This window comes from Populus alba, chromosome 3, assembly GCF_005239225.2.
Source record: "Populus alba chromosome 3, ASM523922v2, whole genome shotgun sequence".
NCBI lineage: Eukaryota > Viridiplantae > Streptophyta > Magnoliopsida > Malpighiales > Salicaceae > Populus > Populus alba.
This window is the reverse complement of record NC_133286.1, coordinates 3,712,115-3,730,542: the sequence shown is the minus strand read 5'-3', so window position 1 is coordinate 3,730,542 and position 18,428 is coordinate 3,712,115. Positions and strand designations below refer to the sequence as shown.

The following is an 18,428-nucleotide window of genomic DNA, read 5'->3' as shown; positions in this document are numbered from 1 at the left end:
AAAATATGAACATACTATTTTGATATTTTTTTAATTTTTTGTGACAATTATACAATATTCTTTTAACAGAAACAATGATTCTAGTTAAGAAAAAAAACTTGCATTCACCAATATAAACAATGAATATGTTAATAAGAAAATTTATCATGATGAAGAAAAATTCAAAACGACTGTATTTTCAAGTTTAATAACAATGCCAAAGAGTTTCTTTAGACTTGGATATTTTATTTTATATTTAAAGTTTTTTTGATCTCCAGAACATAGCACTAGCATGCAAACTTGTATATTTTTAAGGCAGCGTTTGGTTTCTGTCTGAGATAATAGAGACAAAGACAATAGAGACTGAGGAGATAAGACATAAAAGAAGAATGAGATAGAATTGTGTCCACTAGTGATTGTCTTTGTATCATGTTTAGTTATGATAGAAGAGAAAAAATAAAAAATATATAAAAATATTTTACCTTTAATATGCATTGTTGTCAAATTTACATATTTTTTGTTGTTACTCATTTTTGAACCCCACATGCTAGAGATGGTGTATACTTCTTTTGAACTAAATATAGGAGTTTAGCTCATGTTTGCTAGAAGATTGACAAAAGCAGAGAAAGAAATATTTTTTCGAAACCTTGTTTGAGCTGTTTTCTACTCTCTTTATCCTTCCCCTTTACTACCAAAATCATCATGTTTTCTTAGATTAATCAGGAGTCTTCATAATGCTAAATTTGTTCCTTCTTATCTGGTCTTTAAGGTTGGATAAATCCATAAGAATTTGCACTAAAAAAAAATTGGTTCTGCTGTTGTCATAATTTTTTGTTCCAACTTAGACTCTGATTCTGACTTGGTTTCATACGATATCTGACCATCCTAGCTATATTCTGTCACTCATGACATATTGAAAAATTGACCTACCTTTATTGGTTCCTAGGGATCACTGTTCTTAGGGCAGACTCTCAGTCACATTTTGATGCTCGACATTGTCAGATCAAGAACCTTTTTGACCATCTACATTACTACCAGATTTTGTTTTCTAAAACCATTTTATCTCACTTCGACTACTTCAAAGTTATAGTCCTAGACGCGTAGATAAATTTTGGCTTTCTAATCGCTTGATTTCAATATCAAAAGCTCAAGATATTCCTGTTTGAATATCTAATATGAAAGTAGATAATTCTGCCGCGAGAAGGATTCTGACTCGAGTTTTGCATTAAAAAATCTATTTCCATCACAATTTTGTTGATTTGTTCTTAGATCATACTCTCAATTATATTAGGATTCTCAGCAATGTCAATTTCTGAAAAGTAGATTTTTCGGCAAAGTAGGAAAAAAAAAACTGTTCAAAACTTATTCAAGAAATTATACAGTTAGCGAGTGATCGCAGGTGATAGATCTTTTAAAAAAATTGGCAACAATAACAGTACTCTATTACTATTCATTAACTTAAATATTCAAAACTTAAAAATAGTTTTTAAATTTATCCATGCCAATTTATCTTAAGAGAGTCGCAATCTGTGACTAGTTAAATTATATTATTTCTTTAAATAAATTTTGAATTGTGTTATTTCTTGTTCTAGGTGCTATTTTGCAAAAAAAAAAAGATTAACGTTTGAGTTATTCATTGTTCTTGGATTTGTAGGTATAACAACTGAAGATAGCAATCAAAAGCGATGGTGACATGGTAGAGCTTTGAGTTATTGCTGTGTTCTAATGATGAAGATGTAGGAAAACGATCTCCCTTCTGCTGTCTGGAGCTGGGCTTCCTCTCCCTGTAAGAACAACCAACATCTTATCTGCGTTGTTGTTAGTGGCCACTTCATCGACCCATTAGTGGGTGGATTTTAAGCATAAAAAGGATTATTATTATTTTCTTAAAAAAAAATTAAAGGAAGAAAGAAAGAGGGAGGGGCATCATCACGTGAAAAGCAAGGAGCTTGCCACCCATTACATAAAGCTTCGACAAGCCCTTTTAGCTGCCTGTTATTAGAATTTTTATAATGAGCATTCAAACTTAAACTTCTTTAAATGGGATGAAAACGAGTGAAAATCAAGAAGTTGGAGGTGTTCATCTCTAATGCATAGCTAAAGATCCTTTGTAAGAAAATACAGCTAAAGACAAAGTGTGTGTGTGTGTGACAGAGAAATTGTCGATTATAGCAATCATTTTCTTTGTCTCTCGTGTCATATCTTCCAAAAATCTTAAAGTAATTGATGAAAAAGTGGATATACCACTTTGTCTTCTTTATAGCACTACTGGCCAATATGAGAGTTAAAGCATTAAAAGGTCGTGAACGCGGATGCTTGACGAGCGAGTGTTTACTTGTTAATTTTTTTAGAAGGAATCTGGAAAAGAATAAAGTCATCTATTTCACTTTGGGACACCATTCCTCACCCCTCCCTCCCTCCCTTCCTCCCTCCCTCTCCCGCCTCTCGGAAACCGCCGCATCCAATAAGGCTTCAGATTTCTGCCAGGTGCTTCCTTTTCTATCATGCTTTTGTTTTTAAAATTTATGGGTGTTTTCATTTATTTTATTGTAATTATTATTCAGAGACAGAAATTCTATTTTAATAATTAAATTAAAAAAAAAACAAATAATCGATCCGATGAAATCTCTGCTAGTGAACGCAATTCGATTTTAATAAGTAAATTAAAAAAATATATAATTGGATCCGATGAAATCGCTGGTCGTGAACGCAACTCGAAGAAACGCACAATCAGCCGATTCTAATATTTTCTTTTCAACCCTCCCCCCCCCCAATTTACATGATATTATCCGATTTTTCACACAGTTATTGTTGTAATAATCAAGCCGTGAATTCTTGAACCCAAATTTATTTTATTTTATTTTTTAGTTTTATTTTAAAGTTGAGAATAGAAATCAATTCAAATCTTTTAGGCTCGATCGATAATTTGTTAATTAGTTTATGCTGCAGCTGGAGTGGAAGAGATATTACTGCCGGAATGGCCGAAAAATGAGCTGTTTGGTTGATTCTTCTTTTTTGGAATTTACCAAATTCTTCAAAATTATTATGTTTTTAACAACAAATCGATTTCCTTGGGTTTTTATGCTCGCTCACACATGGAAAAAAGAAAGAAAGAAAAGAACTTTAAATTTTATAATTTGGTCATGTTAAAGTGGTGCCTACTTTCAATTAGATTGGCTCATCTTTCTTTCCAAGGTATAATTACCAACAACTATTTTAAAATAGCAGATTCATGTTCTACTCCTCCCACCACTGAGAATCATTTTCTTGGATCTAAAGATGACCTGAGATGGGACTTTCCAAAGCCGCCATCATCATACAATGCCTCTTTCTTTTGAAGCAGGCCTTACACTTGAAAGAGATTGTTTCCTCTTCAAAACTTCTTTGTATAATATTGCATTCAGTGGCTTTTAATTTCAAATCTGAATTGCACATCTAAGACTTTTATTAGATTGGTTCATTTATGTAAAAAAAAAACCATCTTGATACAAAATTTGAAGTTTTTAGATGAGGTTTAATGAATTTATATTACTTTCTGAAATTTTGTCACATTGCTTTATTGAATTTGAATTTTAACTAAAAATAACTTATGGCAAATGATTTATTGTCAACTTTATTTATATCCGTTCTCACTGGATGTTGAAAAACACTTGTACCCTCCAAATTAAAATGATTTTAAAACACCTGACCACATTTTAAGGACTACCATCTATATTTTGGCCCGTGAACCATGATGTCACAAATCCCAGGTCACAACAGAGAGGAGGCATGTTTGTTTGCCTGGACCTGGCCCCTAGATGCATCACTTGAACTATCATTTGTCAATTTGCCATACCCTTAAAAGATACCCCACGATACCAGCAAGCCTTGACAGTTCATAGAAAAAAATTGTTTGTTGTAAGTGAAAATTACCATGGTTTTTTTTTTTTTTTTTCCCTTTTGAAATGAGAGGTTGGAATCCGAAATCCTTAAAAAGCATGGGCATCATCCAAAATCGACTACGCAAAACCTCCATGCTAGCTATCTCTGGCTGTTCAAAACTTCCATTCGCTCGTTTGTTACCACATCATGCCCTCCAGCTCATCGCATCAATTGTTCACCTCTCATTTTGAATTTATCGGACATGAATTTTAAAAATATATGTATAACTGGACAATGCATTTGACACTATGGTAACTAATCATCAGCCAATTGATTTTTATGGGAAGAAAGAAATTAGCAAGTGGACTAACTCTGAGGCACTTAAGGTTTGGTGTGCTGATAAATCATCACCTTGCTGGAAAATCTCATGATCACCTCCTCGATGCTAATTCTGTAAGGCATGTGAAGTGTTTCATCCTTAACTTGTTAAGGAACAAGGAATATGATGCATGGCTATCTATATTTTATGATTGAGATGGTTTATTTTAAAGATTCTCCTGCTTAGGAGGTAAAGCGTCACTTTTGTGCTTTTCTTCCATGATAAATTGTTTGAGCCTTTTTTTTTTTTTAATATATAATGATCACTTGTTGGAGGGGGGTCTCTCTGTCTGTTTGAATGATTACATAATGTTGAGATGGAGTTCCTAGTACTCCAAGTCCAAAAAGGACTTGTATTCCTATGTAAGAAAATACTAATGGTCTCTCTAGGATAGGGAAAACCTATTAAAGCTCCTTATTCTTTAGGAACAATAAAATACTAAATAGAAATAAAACCAAGACCTACAATATTCCATAATTTTCAGCAAGTGCGAAAATTACAGAAATACCCTTGTGTGCAGAAAACATTCAAAAAATACATGAATTCTAATTTTTTGTTGGCTGTATCAAAATTTTTGTAGCGTCCCTAGATTCTACAGCAGAGACTGGACATGCAAATGGTGCTGATTGGCAAGAGGAGATCTACCAAAAGGTAATTTCTGTAGTTTACTGTTCATGTATGTCATTGTCTTGCAAGATTTCAATGGAAAAGGTCTCCTGGAATTTGGTACAAGGGAGTTTTATTCAGCTATGGTTGCGATTAGTTAGGAAGCATTGTAAGTTCCATGATTGCAGCAAACTAAGAAACGATAAATTACTGATAAGATGATTAAAGGTAAAATATTCAGATTTCTAGGTCAAGAGGGTTATTTTCTTGGTACTGACACAACAATTTTTTTCTATTGCAAATCTCTCCCTTTTGATTTTTTCCCTGTATTTCCATACATTTATTGTGTGGTGAGTTATTATTTTATTATTTCCAACAAGTCCAATTGACAATACTTCTTACTGTAATAGACAGACTTGAAAACAAGAGTGAACTGTTTCTGAATAGTCATCGTTATATTTGGTTAAGTGAACAGTTATTTTCAGGATTACAATCAAATTTGTTCTGAAACATGTGACAATGGAAGAAAGGAAAATAAGTGGACCTAATCCATTGAATCATGACCATGTCCAGTATTGTTGAATTTTATAGAAAACGAGGTTGAAATTCTGAATCGTTTAATGGCTGTAGTTGCAGTTCATAACTGCATATTTGATGAGGTCAATTTTTTTGTGTCTGGGAGGGTACTAAAATGGGAATAGGAGTGGTTGTTGATAATTAGGATATAAGGGTTATAAATCTAAAGTTAAAAAGCTAAGAAGTGTTTACCAAAGTCGTGACATCCATTGACTTGAGTGAGAACAATAGAAAACAATGGTGAGTAGTTTGCCGTGAGACAAAGTAACTGAACTTGACCAACCCCTGAATCTTGTCTGAAGGGGAAACTACACAATCCTTTGCATCTTTGCATGCAATCAATAACTATATTCTCTATTGAGTTTTCAGCATTGATTCCACTCTGCTATTTTGCTCTCAAACAATATATGCTGTCCTCTGCCATTTTATTTATTTATCTATCAATTCTCTCAAGTTTGCTTATGTTGCTTTCTGACTCTGGCACCTGAAGAAATCAAGCATATGATTGATAATGTTTTGCTGGTTAGATGTACTTCCTAGATCAAAGTTATGAAGGAAACGTATTTGCCTGAAATAAATGAAATGTACCAGAGAATTGCTACCAAGTTACAGCAGGTAAATTGTCTTTGTAATTTTTTCTGATTTATTTGCTCACACATGATTCATAAACCCCCACAGTTGAGCTTTTGTATTAATTTATTTTCCCCATCAACATTGCTTGTCACTGTATCATCTGTACTAATTACCCCCCCCCCACACCCCCAACTACCCCACAGCCATGCATTGACACAGAAGAATTGGAATAGAAACATTTTTTTCATTTATGTTTTACTAGTTTTGCTACAAAGGGTCAATGCAATTTTTAATTCTCGTGTATGTTAACTTTGCTTTCCAGCATGACCCTCTTCCGCAACAACCGAAGTCAGAACAGCTTGAATTTGATTATCAGGCATGGCCTGCGATGTAGTCGGTGCTACGGAATCAACAAAGTTAACTCATTGTCAATTACAGTGCATGTATAAAAGTTTTCTTACTCAGAGTAAATGCTATTGTAATGTTCTTACAGATATTCCCCTGTTTTGCAACTAATTCACTTATTTATCTTGGAAACAGAAAGGCAATCAACCAAGAGTAAGGCATCTTCCGAAGAAACAAAGAAATTTAATACCCTAAACTAAGCAGCAGGTAGAAGGCAAAAACTGAGCGTAAATTTTCAGGAACGGACGAACAAAAAACACCAAAAAGAAGGTAGAGAAAAATGCAGACTCAAATTCACAACACCCATTTTCTTTCCATTGGAACACTTTAAATAGTTTATTAAATTTATAATGATCTGATTTCTATGCATATATAAAAATCAACTTAATGATCAATTCTCTATAATTTCAGCATTACTAAAAACATCCAAACTAATAAACTATTAATTATTTTAGTCATTTTAATAAACATTTTAGCTATGAAGTCACCAAACATTTTGAACAATTCATATTTTAGATTTTTTAACTTATTAGTTTCTTTATGAGTTACTTGGAACGCATGCTATATATCTCTAAGCATTGTTATATAATATAATTCTATCAAACTTACTTTTGTCCAATGTATAATATAAAATATTCATGGCTTTAACATCCATAAAAAATAATTTTTTATCATTGTCCGCATATTCACTTATAATTTTAGAAATCTCAATACCATTTTGAATTTTTATAGGTCTATGAGATCTATATTGTACGGATAGCTACAAATTAAAATAAATAGATTGACAATAAATTATTATAAAACAATTTATTACTTGCTCTTTGGTGCTAGCAATGTAATTATAATATTATTTTTCAAGCTTATTCAATCTCTTATTCTTGATAGCATAACCAAGAATAAACGGTGAACTAAAATTTTTATGTTACTCTTTGTAAGAATTTTGGTTGAAAAAATATAAAAAAGAAGAGTTTTAAAAAGACTAGAAGTTTTCTTCATTATCAAAATCACTTCAGAATTATCTCTTTTTATAGGTAATTCTAACATTTTATTTTAACATAACTTTTAAGACAAAAGGTTACATCTTTATAGTTTAAAAGTAAACGATTATATTTCAAGTAGAGCTTTAACAAACACAACTTTAAATAAAGAAAAGAAGTAGAATAACTTCTACCTTTAATAACATAATTTTTATTACCTTTAATTGGCATAAATTTAAATCACAAATATTAATGTGAATTAACTCTAGAGGCTCGCTACTTCTATCTATAGAATAGATTAGAAGACTCTAACCAATTAAAAAAAGAAGGAATGTTTATAAATTTTTTTGGCTTTTTGGTACAATATTCATCACATTGAGCTTAAATAACTCATTACATGAATATACCTTCCCCACAACCATCCCACTCTTGGTGAGGATACATTTATTAGATTAGAAAACTAACTTAAACTTGTATTTGCTTAATAGTGAGCCACAAACAATACTCTTTTGAATATTAGAAGCATTAACTATATTGTTCATAGTCCACTCTTTCCTATGTCATCCTTAACATCACCTTTTTTGTGGTAGAGGATTTTGCATATTAAAGGCTTGTTTGCCATTATAGTTAAATTGTTGTTTTGCTATTTTTTAAAAATTTATTTTTGTTTCAAATTAATTTTTTTGTGTTCTTGAATAATTTTGATATACTAATGTCAAAAATAAATTAAAAAAATTATTTTAATGCATTTTCAAATGAAAAAACTTTGTAACGCAATCGTTACCACACTCTCAAACAATCACTAAGGAGTTATCCAAGAATAATTATTCTCCATTAGTAGTTGTTGCATACTAAAACAAACAAAAAAATATACCAAAACATACATGATAGATAACTCCAATATCAATCCACCACTATTAGGATTTTCCATGAAGTTTACTTCTAACACAACTACAACAAGCTTAGTAGCTTTCTTATCAACATTCTCAATTATATGCTAAGAAATCATGGTTTTGTGGAGCTTTGCTGTCATCACAAGGCTTGATGATGGAAGGATTATTGTTTCATCATGCTTTATATTTAAGTTCACACCACTCAAATTATTTTGGTTTTTACCCCATATGAAGAATGTTTAGGAATTGGGTTTGCCATCTAAACCACAAAGATTACCACATTAACAAGTATATTGAAATTATTAACAATAGGTTTATCAATCTATTATCTCAATTAACTTTGCAATTATATATCATACTTATATAATCTCAAATAATATTAATTATAATTAATCACAAAAATTTAACACACTAATTTTGTGAAAAAAACAATTTAACTTTGCAATTCTGTATTTATTTATTTGTTTTTCTATGAGATACAATGTAATTTTCAATAGAAACTATAACAATACAAATAATTATAAATATTTTTCTTTTGACATCAACATAAGAAAACATTATGCACTTTTCTAAAGTTATGATAAAAACAAATCTAATTGATACTTATGATATTCTAGGATTAAAGCAACAATAACATCTAATGGAGATGAATTAGGTGTTACACTAATTATGTCAAATAATGCAAATAAACATAATAAACACATATAATATAATAATCAATAATATAATTAAAATGCTTAAAGTAAATAGATAAGAAAAGAAAGATTGTAAACTCGGTTTTTAACGTGATTTAATAAATTTACATCCACACCTCAAGTACTAATCGTAATTGAGTATTGTACTCTTTTATTAACCAATAATATATTATTTCACCGGTAATTATTATCCAGATATGCAACTTATTTTTTCCAATCTTTTGTTTTATTTATTTTTTCATATCAATCCAACAACAAAGAAAATACCATGCAACATAAAATTTCTTTCCCCGTAGAATCAATGCAACAAGTATAAAGATAACACACAACAAATAATTTAACAAGTCATGGAATTTAACAGAAAATATATATACTTTACTTTTCCTACTAAAATTAAACAACTTTTTTGCAATCTATGTCAGCATATAAAACATACATACAAATCAATAACGAAAATAAAAAATAGATAGAGATAATGATCAATTTTTTAGCTTTAAAACAATTTATCATCGCCTTTTTTATGCTAGTAATGTAATTGTAATAATATTTTTTAATTAACTTAATATTTTATTTTTGATAACATAACCAAGAACAACAAACTGCGAACCAGAATTTATATGGTGTTTCCTATAAAAATTTTGATAAAAAAAATATAATAGAAACGAGTTTATAAAAACAAAAACAACGTCTCAGTTAGAATAATTTTTTCATTAATGAGAAGGCCCGCCACAGACCAAGAGGACAGCTTCAATGAAGCCATCCCAGCCGATGCAGGTGATTACCCGTCGGCTGACATCTCCTCGCGCGCCTAGCACCAGCCAAACCGCCTCAATCTGAACATGCACCAGACAAAAGTCGATGAAAAGACGCCAGGGAGCCTCGGCAGCCGAGAAGAAAGTGCGGGAACACCCACCGCGCGAGAAGAAACGCGAAAAACAGGGACGGAACGCGGTAAAGACTGTGAAGCCACAGGATTCACACACAGTGCACCGTGTTTTAATGAGCACTCTTAGTTGTTTTTATATATATAATTATAATTCTTTTAGTTTTGTTTTAGTTTGTTAGTTATGAACAGTGAGAAGAAAGAACAGAATAGGAGAAAGAATGAGATGGATAATTCAGAATATGCTGAACGTGAACACAGCTAAAGAAGAATTATTGTTTACTTTTTGTTTCTTTCACAAATACTTCATACTGAGGATCACGTCCTCTATTTAAACACAAACAAGGAGAGACAGGAATATTAAATCTCCATGATATGCTCTGCCAGGATGAGTCCAAGGTTTCCAGGGATGGTAATTACATTAAAGCTGTATTAATATTCCAAGATATGCTCTGTCAGGATATGCTCTGCCCTTGTTTTGAATCCAAGATTTGTTCAATCAATTCGTTGAAGTTTCCTTTGCTGGTTGAACTACCATAGTATGCTTTGTTGTTTCCATTGATATACCAATCTTCCTCCAACGTCTCTTTCCTTAGCTGGCTGAACTACCATAGCATGTTGGGTTGTTGCCATTGATACATCAATCTTCCTTCAACGTCTCTTTCCTTAGCTGTAGCATGAATTGTGGGAGTTTACAGCATGCTGGGTTGTGCCAATACAGTGAAGCAGCACCAGAATACAATTCTTTTAGTTTGTTAGTGAATTTGGAAAAGAATAAAGTCATCTGTCAAGCTCTGTTCACTTTGGTCCGACATTCTTCACCTCTCCCCACCTGAGCTCTCTCTCTTTCCCTCCTCCGCTCTAGGAAGAAGCCGCCGCCGCCGCCGCCGCAACCAATAAGGCTTCAAATCTCCACCAGGTGCTTCCTTTTCTATCATGTTTTTTATTTTTAAAATTTATGTCTGCGTTTTCATTTATTTAACTGAAATTGTTATCCAGAGTGATAAATTCGATTTTAATAAGTAAATTAAAAAGATATATAATCGGATCGATGAAATCACTGCTCGTGAACACAACTCGAAGAAAGGCGCAATCAGCTCGTGGGTGGAGCATTTAGTATGGTCGGGGTTATTGTGTTGTCTATTCAAAGAAAGATGTGCCTGTAAATTTGTTAAGTTGATTCTTATTGGTCTGCTTTTTAGAGTTGATGATAACATGAAATATTCATTGTTAATGCTCGTTGTTTTCTTCGTCTTTTTCCTAGACTAAAACATCCTAGACAGTCTCTTTGGGATGGGTTAGTGTTTCTGGCCTCTTCATCTTCTATTTTTGCTGTGGTATTTAGTCTGCTGATATTCATTGGGGGTTGAAAGCCTCGTTTTATGACTTTGTTTTCTATTCTTCTTATTTCTTTATTCTTTTGGGGATGTGGTATTTTCCTCTTTCTATTTACACTATTTGCTCCCTACAATATTTATTCTTTCAGAGAAGTAAATATATGCATAAATAACAAAAACAGGAGGGGAAGGGGAGTGGGGTTTGACAGTAAGTATTTGCTAAGAAGGGAATGCTTCTTTGGTTTAGAAGCACCATGAAGATTCTATGCTTTGAATGGCCGAATACCCAGGATCCTAGCACCTTGGCCTGAATGGTTGTGTATATTTGTTATGCATCCATATTTGGCTGAATTCTTTAATAAAGTACATGATATTAGACGGAAGTTCTTTTTAAATCTATTCAAGTCTGAATAAACTGATATTCAATTTTTCATGTTCTTGATGTGCTTTTGCTCTTCTTGCCATTCCTGACTTTCTTTTTTGGGTCTATTCTAACATGCAATATGATTTTTTTTTCTTTTTGGTTGGCCCACTGTCCCAGGCGGAGATCCTGTCATGGACATGGGTGATTGGAGAATTCAATTGCGGCCTGACTCATGGAAAAGAATAGGCGACAAAATGTATGTGCAAGTGCTGCAAAATAGTAAATTTTTTATTTATATGAAAGAAAAGGAGAATGGCCAAGGGTTAATTAAAATCAGCAGGATTTCCATGAGGCAACCTCAAGTATCACACACCTCTTTTCTTTTTTTTTTTTCTTTTTCGTTTCATCTTTTCATGTGTTTCTCACGAGAAGCAAACTTGAGGGAACATAAAGTGCTAGGAAGTAATTTTTGTTGGAATTTCTTGTGTAATCTCTTCTTTTGATGATGACCTCTTGGATGGCATGAAGCTTGTTTCGCTTTTAATTTCAAGGTTAATCTATTGCTATGAGCATACGTGTTTCAATTTAAAACTCGAGTTGGAACTGAACATAAATGAATGGTGTTGGATTTGGGCCTTCTATTTGTTTTAACTTCTACAGGGTTGAAATGATAGTGATCTTAAAGTTGAAAAGCAGCAGACAAAAATCAATTAGCCACAATGGTGCATGGTTTCCTAGTTCCTCAGCATAAAGTTGAATGTTTTGATGACCTCTCTAAATTCAAAATCATATAGACAGCTACTACAGGCACTTGCAGTGGCCACTGAATACTGTAGAGTATATATTGCAGTGTGAGATGAGGTTAACTCATTGCATTTTCATAAATTGAACGGATTTCTCTTCTTTTCTATGTTAATTACAGCACATGCATGGAAGTGCTCTTGCTCAGAGTAAATGCTATTGTTATGTTTTCACAGAGATTCCCCTGGTTTGTAACTAATTCACTTATATATCTTGTAACATAGCCATAAATGAAAGGTTCTTCCAGTTCAACAAAATTAACCATGAAGCTCTTAGCTAGAATTTTTAGACAGAAGGGTGGCCAAGTAAACTCCTATACTCTGTACCTCTGGAGAAAGTAAAAATAGATGTCTATGTATTTTGGTGCCGTATATTACTTGACTGACACTTTCTTATGTCATTATTTGTTTGTACTTTTTGCTAATGATTCCTTACATTTCTGACATTGGTGTGGTTTATGAGTTCAGGGTTCTTGCTCTCTGCTACTAGCTTCTCTATACTTGCCTGGTCATTAAAAATGAAACGTAATGATTTACATGTGCAGAATGGAGACATTAAAGAGGCATCTTCTGTTTTCTGGTCAAGAGGGATTACAAGAACTCAAGAAAATTGCTGTACGGCTTGAGGAAAAGATTTAAACTAACGCCACCAATCAGGTATTTGCCTAATGCGAGGCTCGATAATTACGATATTCTCTAGACATGAATATACACATGCATTTATGCATGTACAAATGTGTGTGTACTGTGCCTACACTTCGTCACCGTTCATTCTGTATGCAAGGCTGATTGGGAGTTCACATCTTCTTGTTAATTCTCTTGACAAGTGTTTTATTTAGAGTGACCAAGTCCATGTACAGGGGAAGTGTACAAAAGGCAAAACAGTGAATCAATACATAAATAATTAAATTAAAATAGAGGAAACAAAAGTATATCCTCATAGAAGATGAAATGATAGAGCATATATCCATTTCCCCCCTTCTCTTGTAACATGTTTTTCTTTTCGCATTGTTATCAAACTCTTTTACATTTTATTGCTGCATATTGCTATGTATTTCGCCTTGCTGGAAAAATCTCATGATCACCTCCATGATGCTAATTCTGTAATGCATGTGAAGTGTTTCATCCTTAACTTGTTAAGGAACATGGATTGTGATGCATGGCTATTTTATATTTTTTGATTGAGATGGTAGATTTTAAAGATTTTCCTGCTTAGGAGGTAAGACGTCACTTTCTTGCTTTTCTTCTGAGAGAAAGTATTTGATCCTTCTAAACATCTTACCTTTTGTTTTGTTTTTCGCATTGTTATCAAACTCTTTTGCATTTTATTGCAGCATATTGCTATATGTATGACATGCTTTAATAAAAAAGTTCGAGTAATCGATGAATGTTAGGCAAGAAAATTTCTGCCTCCTCCTTTTCTTTCCCCCACCCCGAAAATTGTCATTTGATTTTTGTTTTCAGCTGCCTCTTCTTCCCCCACCCCTGAAAATTGTCAGATGATGCTTTTATGCTTTGAATCAAATCCATCCTAATTCTTTCGCTCATAACTTTATGTGTGAACTGCCGATGTTTCATTTGTCTTCCTTGTTCAGTGCCTTCTTTTTTTCTTTGACAGGTTTTCCTTTTTGCCTTTTATCTTGAACAGCATCCCATAGTATGCCCCCTTAAGTTCAGAATCACGGGCTGTTTCTCCCTATCCTATTGTCCACTGATCAGTCTCAAGCACGCCATCAGTTGTTATCACAGAACATGCAGAATTGCATGGCATCTAATGGAGTTCAAAGTTCTGCTGGTCTACAAGCGGCACTGCCTCCTGTCTGCGGTGCAAACCAGAGTATCCTAACATGCAGAGTATCCCTCCACTATGTTTGCCAATTCTCAGAGACAAATGCCAGGTAATGCCTTTTTTGGTAGCTTTATGTGCCCTCTGCTATTTTTATCTCAACTAATATATGTTGTCCTCTGCCCTTTTTTTGTTATTTTATTTTTATCAATTCCCTTAAGTTTGTTTGTGTTACTTTCTTTCTGACTGGCACCTGAAGAAATCAAGCATATGACTGATAATGTTTTGCTGTTTATTTGTACTTCCTAGATCAAAGTCATGAAGGAGCTTCTGTATTAAGTTGTTTTCCTCATCAACATTGCCTGTCACTGAATTATCTGCACTGTTGAGCTTTTGTATTAATTTGTTTTCCACATCAGCATTGCCTGTCACTGTATCATCTGCACTAATCAACTACCCCTCCCCCCAACCGCCCCACAACAGAAGAATTTGAATAGAAACATTTTTTTTCACTAATGTTTTGCTACAAAGGATCAATGCAATTTTTAATTCTCGTGTATGTTAACTTTGCTTTCCAGCTTGACTCTCATCCACAACAACCGAAGTCAGAACAGCTTGAAAAGCTGGAGGTATTCAAGGCCATGTTGGAGCGCATGATAACATTCTTATAGGTCTCTAAAAACATCACAACACCCAGTTTCAAGGAGAAATTGAGTTCCTATGAGAAGCAGATTGTAAGTTTTCTAAACCCAAGCAGATTCAGGAGGCCTATTCCTAATCTACAGCTAGGACAACTTCCCTAGCCTCCAGTTCCTCAATTGCAGTCCCATGAAAATTTTCTCTTAGCCTAGCCTTCGTAGCTTGCTTTTCTACTGATGGGTTCCACATAACTTAAAGAAAAACCACCCTTGAAGCACCAAAATATTTATTCCTTCATAACAAGTCCTGGTGGATATGAGCAGCACTTTTACCTTGCTTTGCATTGTTAGATGTTTAATCAATGTTTGATGTTTATCTACTTTAAGCTTTTTATGAATATATAATATATCTTCTCCTTTGATATAACTAGATTTTTTTTAAACACAAGGCAGATTTTTATGATTTTCTTCCTTTTGGTCATTAAATTTTCTTAAAAGGGGCTTTGGTTTGATTCTTACAAGCTGCGGGCAAATCTTCAGCGCGACAGGCAGCCTCATGAACCAAAGAAAGACAATCTGCAACCACTCCAAGCTTCTCATTGCTCCCCTGTTCCGATTAAAGAAGCTATGCTATTGTCTTGAGATAAGAGTTCCAACGAAATCTACTGTAAGTTCCCAAGACACTCTTTTCCCAAGTTTTGATTCTTGATCATGAAGCAATAGATGCATTTGTGACTCATCGAGGATGGAACTCAACTCTTGAAGGCATAAGGCCAATATTTGCTGAGCAATTTTATAATGAAAAGTTGGTGACTGGAGTTAAGGAATGGCCTAGAATGCATGGAGATCATGTTAAAAGTGAAGCTGTAGAGAAGTCAAATTATGATGGGTGAAGAATCAGAGGAAATGAGGAGCAGAGCAAAGAAGCTAATAGAAACGGCCAGGAAGGCTGTTGAAGAAGGTGGATCTTCTTGCTCCGATTTCAATGCTTTGATTGAATAACTGAGGTTGGGTCGCCCTTGAAACAAAGGCAGATGTAAGTGTTGTCACTAATGCATAGAATATTTTGTTTCTACTTAGTAATGGTTTTGGCAATTTATTTTCGGACAAGTCTTGAGAGTTAAAAAAGTCATCACAGCCGAGTCAATGACCAATCCAAATCAGTTCCCTTACTAATGATTCATATATTTAGCCCTATTATAGAATAGGATTCTAATATAGGATGTTGTAATCATTACAGTTACTCAACTATCTATCCGAATAGGATTCTAATATAGGATGTTGTAATCATTACAGTTACTGCAGTGTTCTACTGCCTCTATATAAATAGGAAGGTTGGCTAAGGCACAACCCAACACATTCCATTATTCTCAACTTGGTGTCAGAGCCACAAAACCGTAAAATAAATTAAATCTAATTTTCTCACAGCCTCCCAACCTCCCTTTTTCAATGGAACAGCCACCACATACATTTTCAAATTTTGCAGCACCAGCAGTCCAGCTTTCTTCTTCTTCGACAGTGCAGCCCTCTTCTCTTGCAGCGCCTCCTTTGCTTTCCTCTACTACGTCACCGCCTGGATTCTCCTCTGCCATGGCTGGTGAACGCCTCCTCTTGCAGCCCATGTTTGCTGCCTCTACTGCCGCAAGCATTATCTCCCTTTCTCACACTCATCAAGTCATCTCCCTCAAATTAACAAACACCAATTATTTATATTGGCGTATGCAAATGCTGCCTTATCTCCTAGGCCAAGGAGTTTTTGGTTTTGTTGATGGCTCCAACACATGTCCATCAACACATGTTCTTGCCCATGATGGTATCTCTCTTCAGGTAAATCCGCTTTTTCAAACCTGGAAACAACAGGACCAACTCATTCTAAGTGCTCTTCTTTCCTCCCTATCTATGGAAGTTTTGCATCTTGTTGTTGGCTGTCAAAGTTCTTGTTCAGCTTGGGGCACTCTTGAGCGAGCTCTCGCTTCCACCTCCATCTCTCGTATTATGCAACTTCATGGCTCTCTTCAGGATCTTCGACAGGGTGATGAATCAGTAACTCAATTTATGCAAAAAGCGAAGGCCTTATTTGATGAATTGGCTGCTGCTGGTCAGCCAGTTTCACTTGAAGATTTCAATTTATATATGTTTCGTGGTCTTCAGGGAGAGTTTAAAGACTTAGTTACCAGTCTTATTATCAAGGCTGAAACTTTATCATATGCAGATCTTCACAGCCATCTCCTCACACATGAATTTCTTCACAAATCTTCTGTTGCCATACATGCTCCTCTACTGCCCACACCCAGCATTCCATCTTTTGCTCTTGCTACACAGCGCCAGACTTTTGGCAATTTTGGCCGTAGTAGGGGCCGCTTTAATGGTGGCTGGCGTCCCAACCAGTCCAACAACAGAGGCAACCAATTTGCTGGCTCCAGACCTAATCACCGCAGCTTCCAAAACTCCTCCTTCGGTGATAATAGGCAGGGCTCTTGGCAGCGTAATAGGGGGCAAAATCCACGTTGCCAACTGTGTCAGAATTTCGGCCATACAGCTTCCCATTGCCCTCAATTCCAGCAGCGAGGTTATGGCCAACAACCTACTACCAACCTGGTGCAGCGCAATCTCTCCTCAACCGGTTCTGTTAATTGGTTTCCAGATACCAGTGCCAATCAACACGTCACACCTGATCTTGCCACCTTGACCACTTCAGAACCATACCTTGGTAATGATAATTTGCATGTTGGTGATGGTAAGGGCCTTTCTATATCTCATCTTGGTCATACAAAAATATATACACCACATCGTTCTTTCACCTTATCTAATGTTCTTCATGTTCCTGCAATCACAAAACCTCTACTCTCTGTTCAGAAATTGTCTTGATAATAATGTTTATTTTGAATTTCACCCTCGTGTATTTTATGTCAAGGATTTCAGCACCCATGAAGTCCTTCTCTCAGGTCAGAGTAAAGATGGTCTCTATGCCCTGACCAAGTCTTCTGTCACATCAGTTCCTCAAGCCTATTGGTCTCCCTACACTTCTGCCTCTGCCGATTTATGGCATCGTCGACTAGGTCATCCTACTTCACGTATCTTTCAATTGTTAATCTCGAAAAATAAGATTATTTGTAACAACAAACGTCTTAATTTTCAATGTCAAAGTTTTCCTTTAGGAAAATCATCGCGTTTGTCTTTAGGACCTACTGGTCACAAAACTTTTGCTCCACTTGAATTAATTTTTAGTGATGTATGGGGCCCTGCTCCTCTTTTTTCTTCAGATAGCTATCGTTATTTTGTTATCTTCGTTGATGCTTATACTAAATATGTATGGTATTATCCCCTAGTTGCCAAGTCTGATGTTTACTCTGTTTTTCATCAATTTCAAACTCTTGTCGAACGTCAATTTTCCTTAAAAATAAAATCTGTTCAAACTGATTGGGGCGATGAATACCGAAAACTATCCACATTTTTTTAGACCATTGGTATTCATCATCGTCTGATTTGTCTCCACACTCATGAACAAAATGAAACAGTAGAGCATCGTCATAGGCATATTGTCGAAACAGGTTTTACTCTTTTAGGGCAATGTAAAACACCTTTTCTATTCTGGAATTATGCTTTTGAAACCTCTGTTTATCTTATAAATTGCATGCCTACTCCTATTCTTGCCTATCGCTCTCCATTTGATTGT

The 18,428-nt window shown here is 34.5% G+C and overlaps 2 protein-coding genes across 2 annotated transcripts in view; both read left to right on the top strand.

Annotated features, from left to right (window-relative positions):
* LOC118045849 (mediator of RNA polymerase II transcription subunit 15a-like) overlaps window positions 1–6,502 on the top strand; it is a 72,798-nt gene extending 66,296 nt beyond the window's left edge. The window contains exons 6-7 of the mRNA XM_073407916.1: window positions 5,942–6,016; window positions 6,297–6,502. Of these exons, the coding sequence (XP_073264017.1) occupies window positions 5,942–6,016; window positions 6,297–6,368 (147 nt within the window). The 3' untranslated portion in view covers window positions 6,369–6,502. The remainder of the gene's footprint in view (window positions 1–5,941; window positions 6,017–6,296) is intronic.
* An 887-nt stretch (window positions 6,503–7,389) lies between these two features.
* LOC118045848 (mediator of RNA polymerase II transcription subunit 15a) overlaps window positions 7,390–18,428 on the top strand; it is a 63,198-nt gene continuing 52,159 nt past the window's right edge. Inside the window, exons 1-4 of the mRNA XM_035054579.2 lie at window positions 7,390–10,746; window positions 11,706–11,784; window positions 12,874–12,985; window positions 13,977–14,226. Of these exons, the coding sequence (XP_034910470.1) occupies window positions 14,196–14,226 (31 nt within the window). The 5' untranslated portion in view covers window positions 7,390–10,746; window positions 11,706–11,784; window positions 12,874–12,985; window positions 13,977–14,195. The remainder of the gene's footprint in view (window positions 10,747–11,705; window positions 11,785–12,873; window positions 12,986–13,976; window positions 14,227–18,428) is intronic.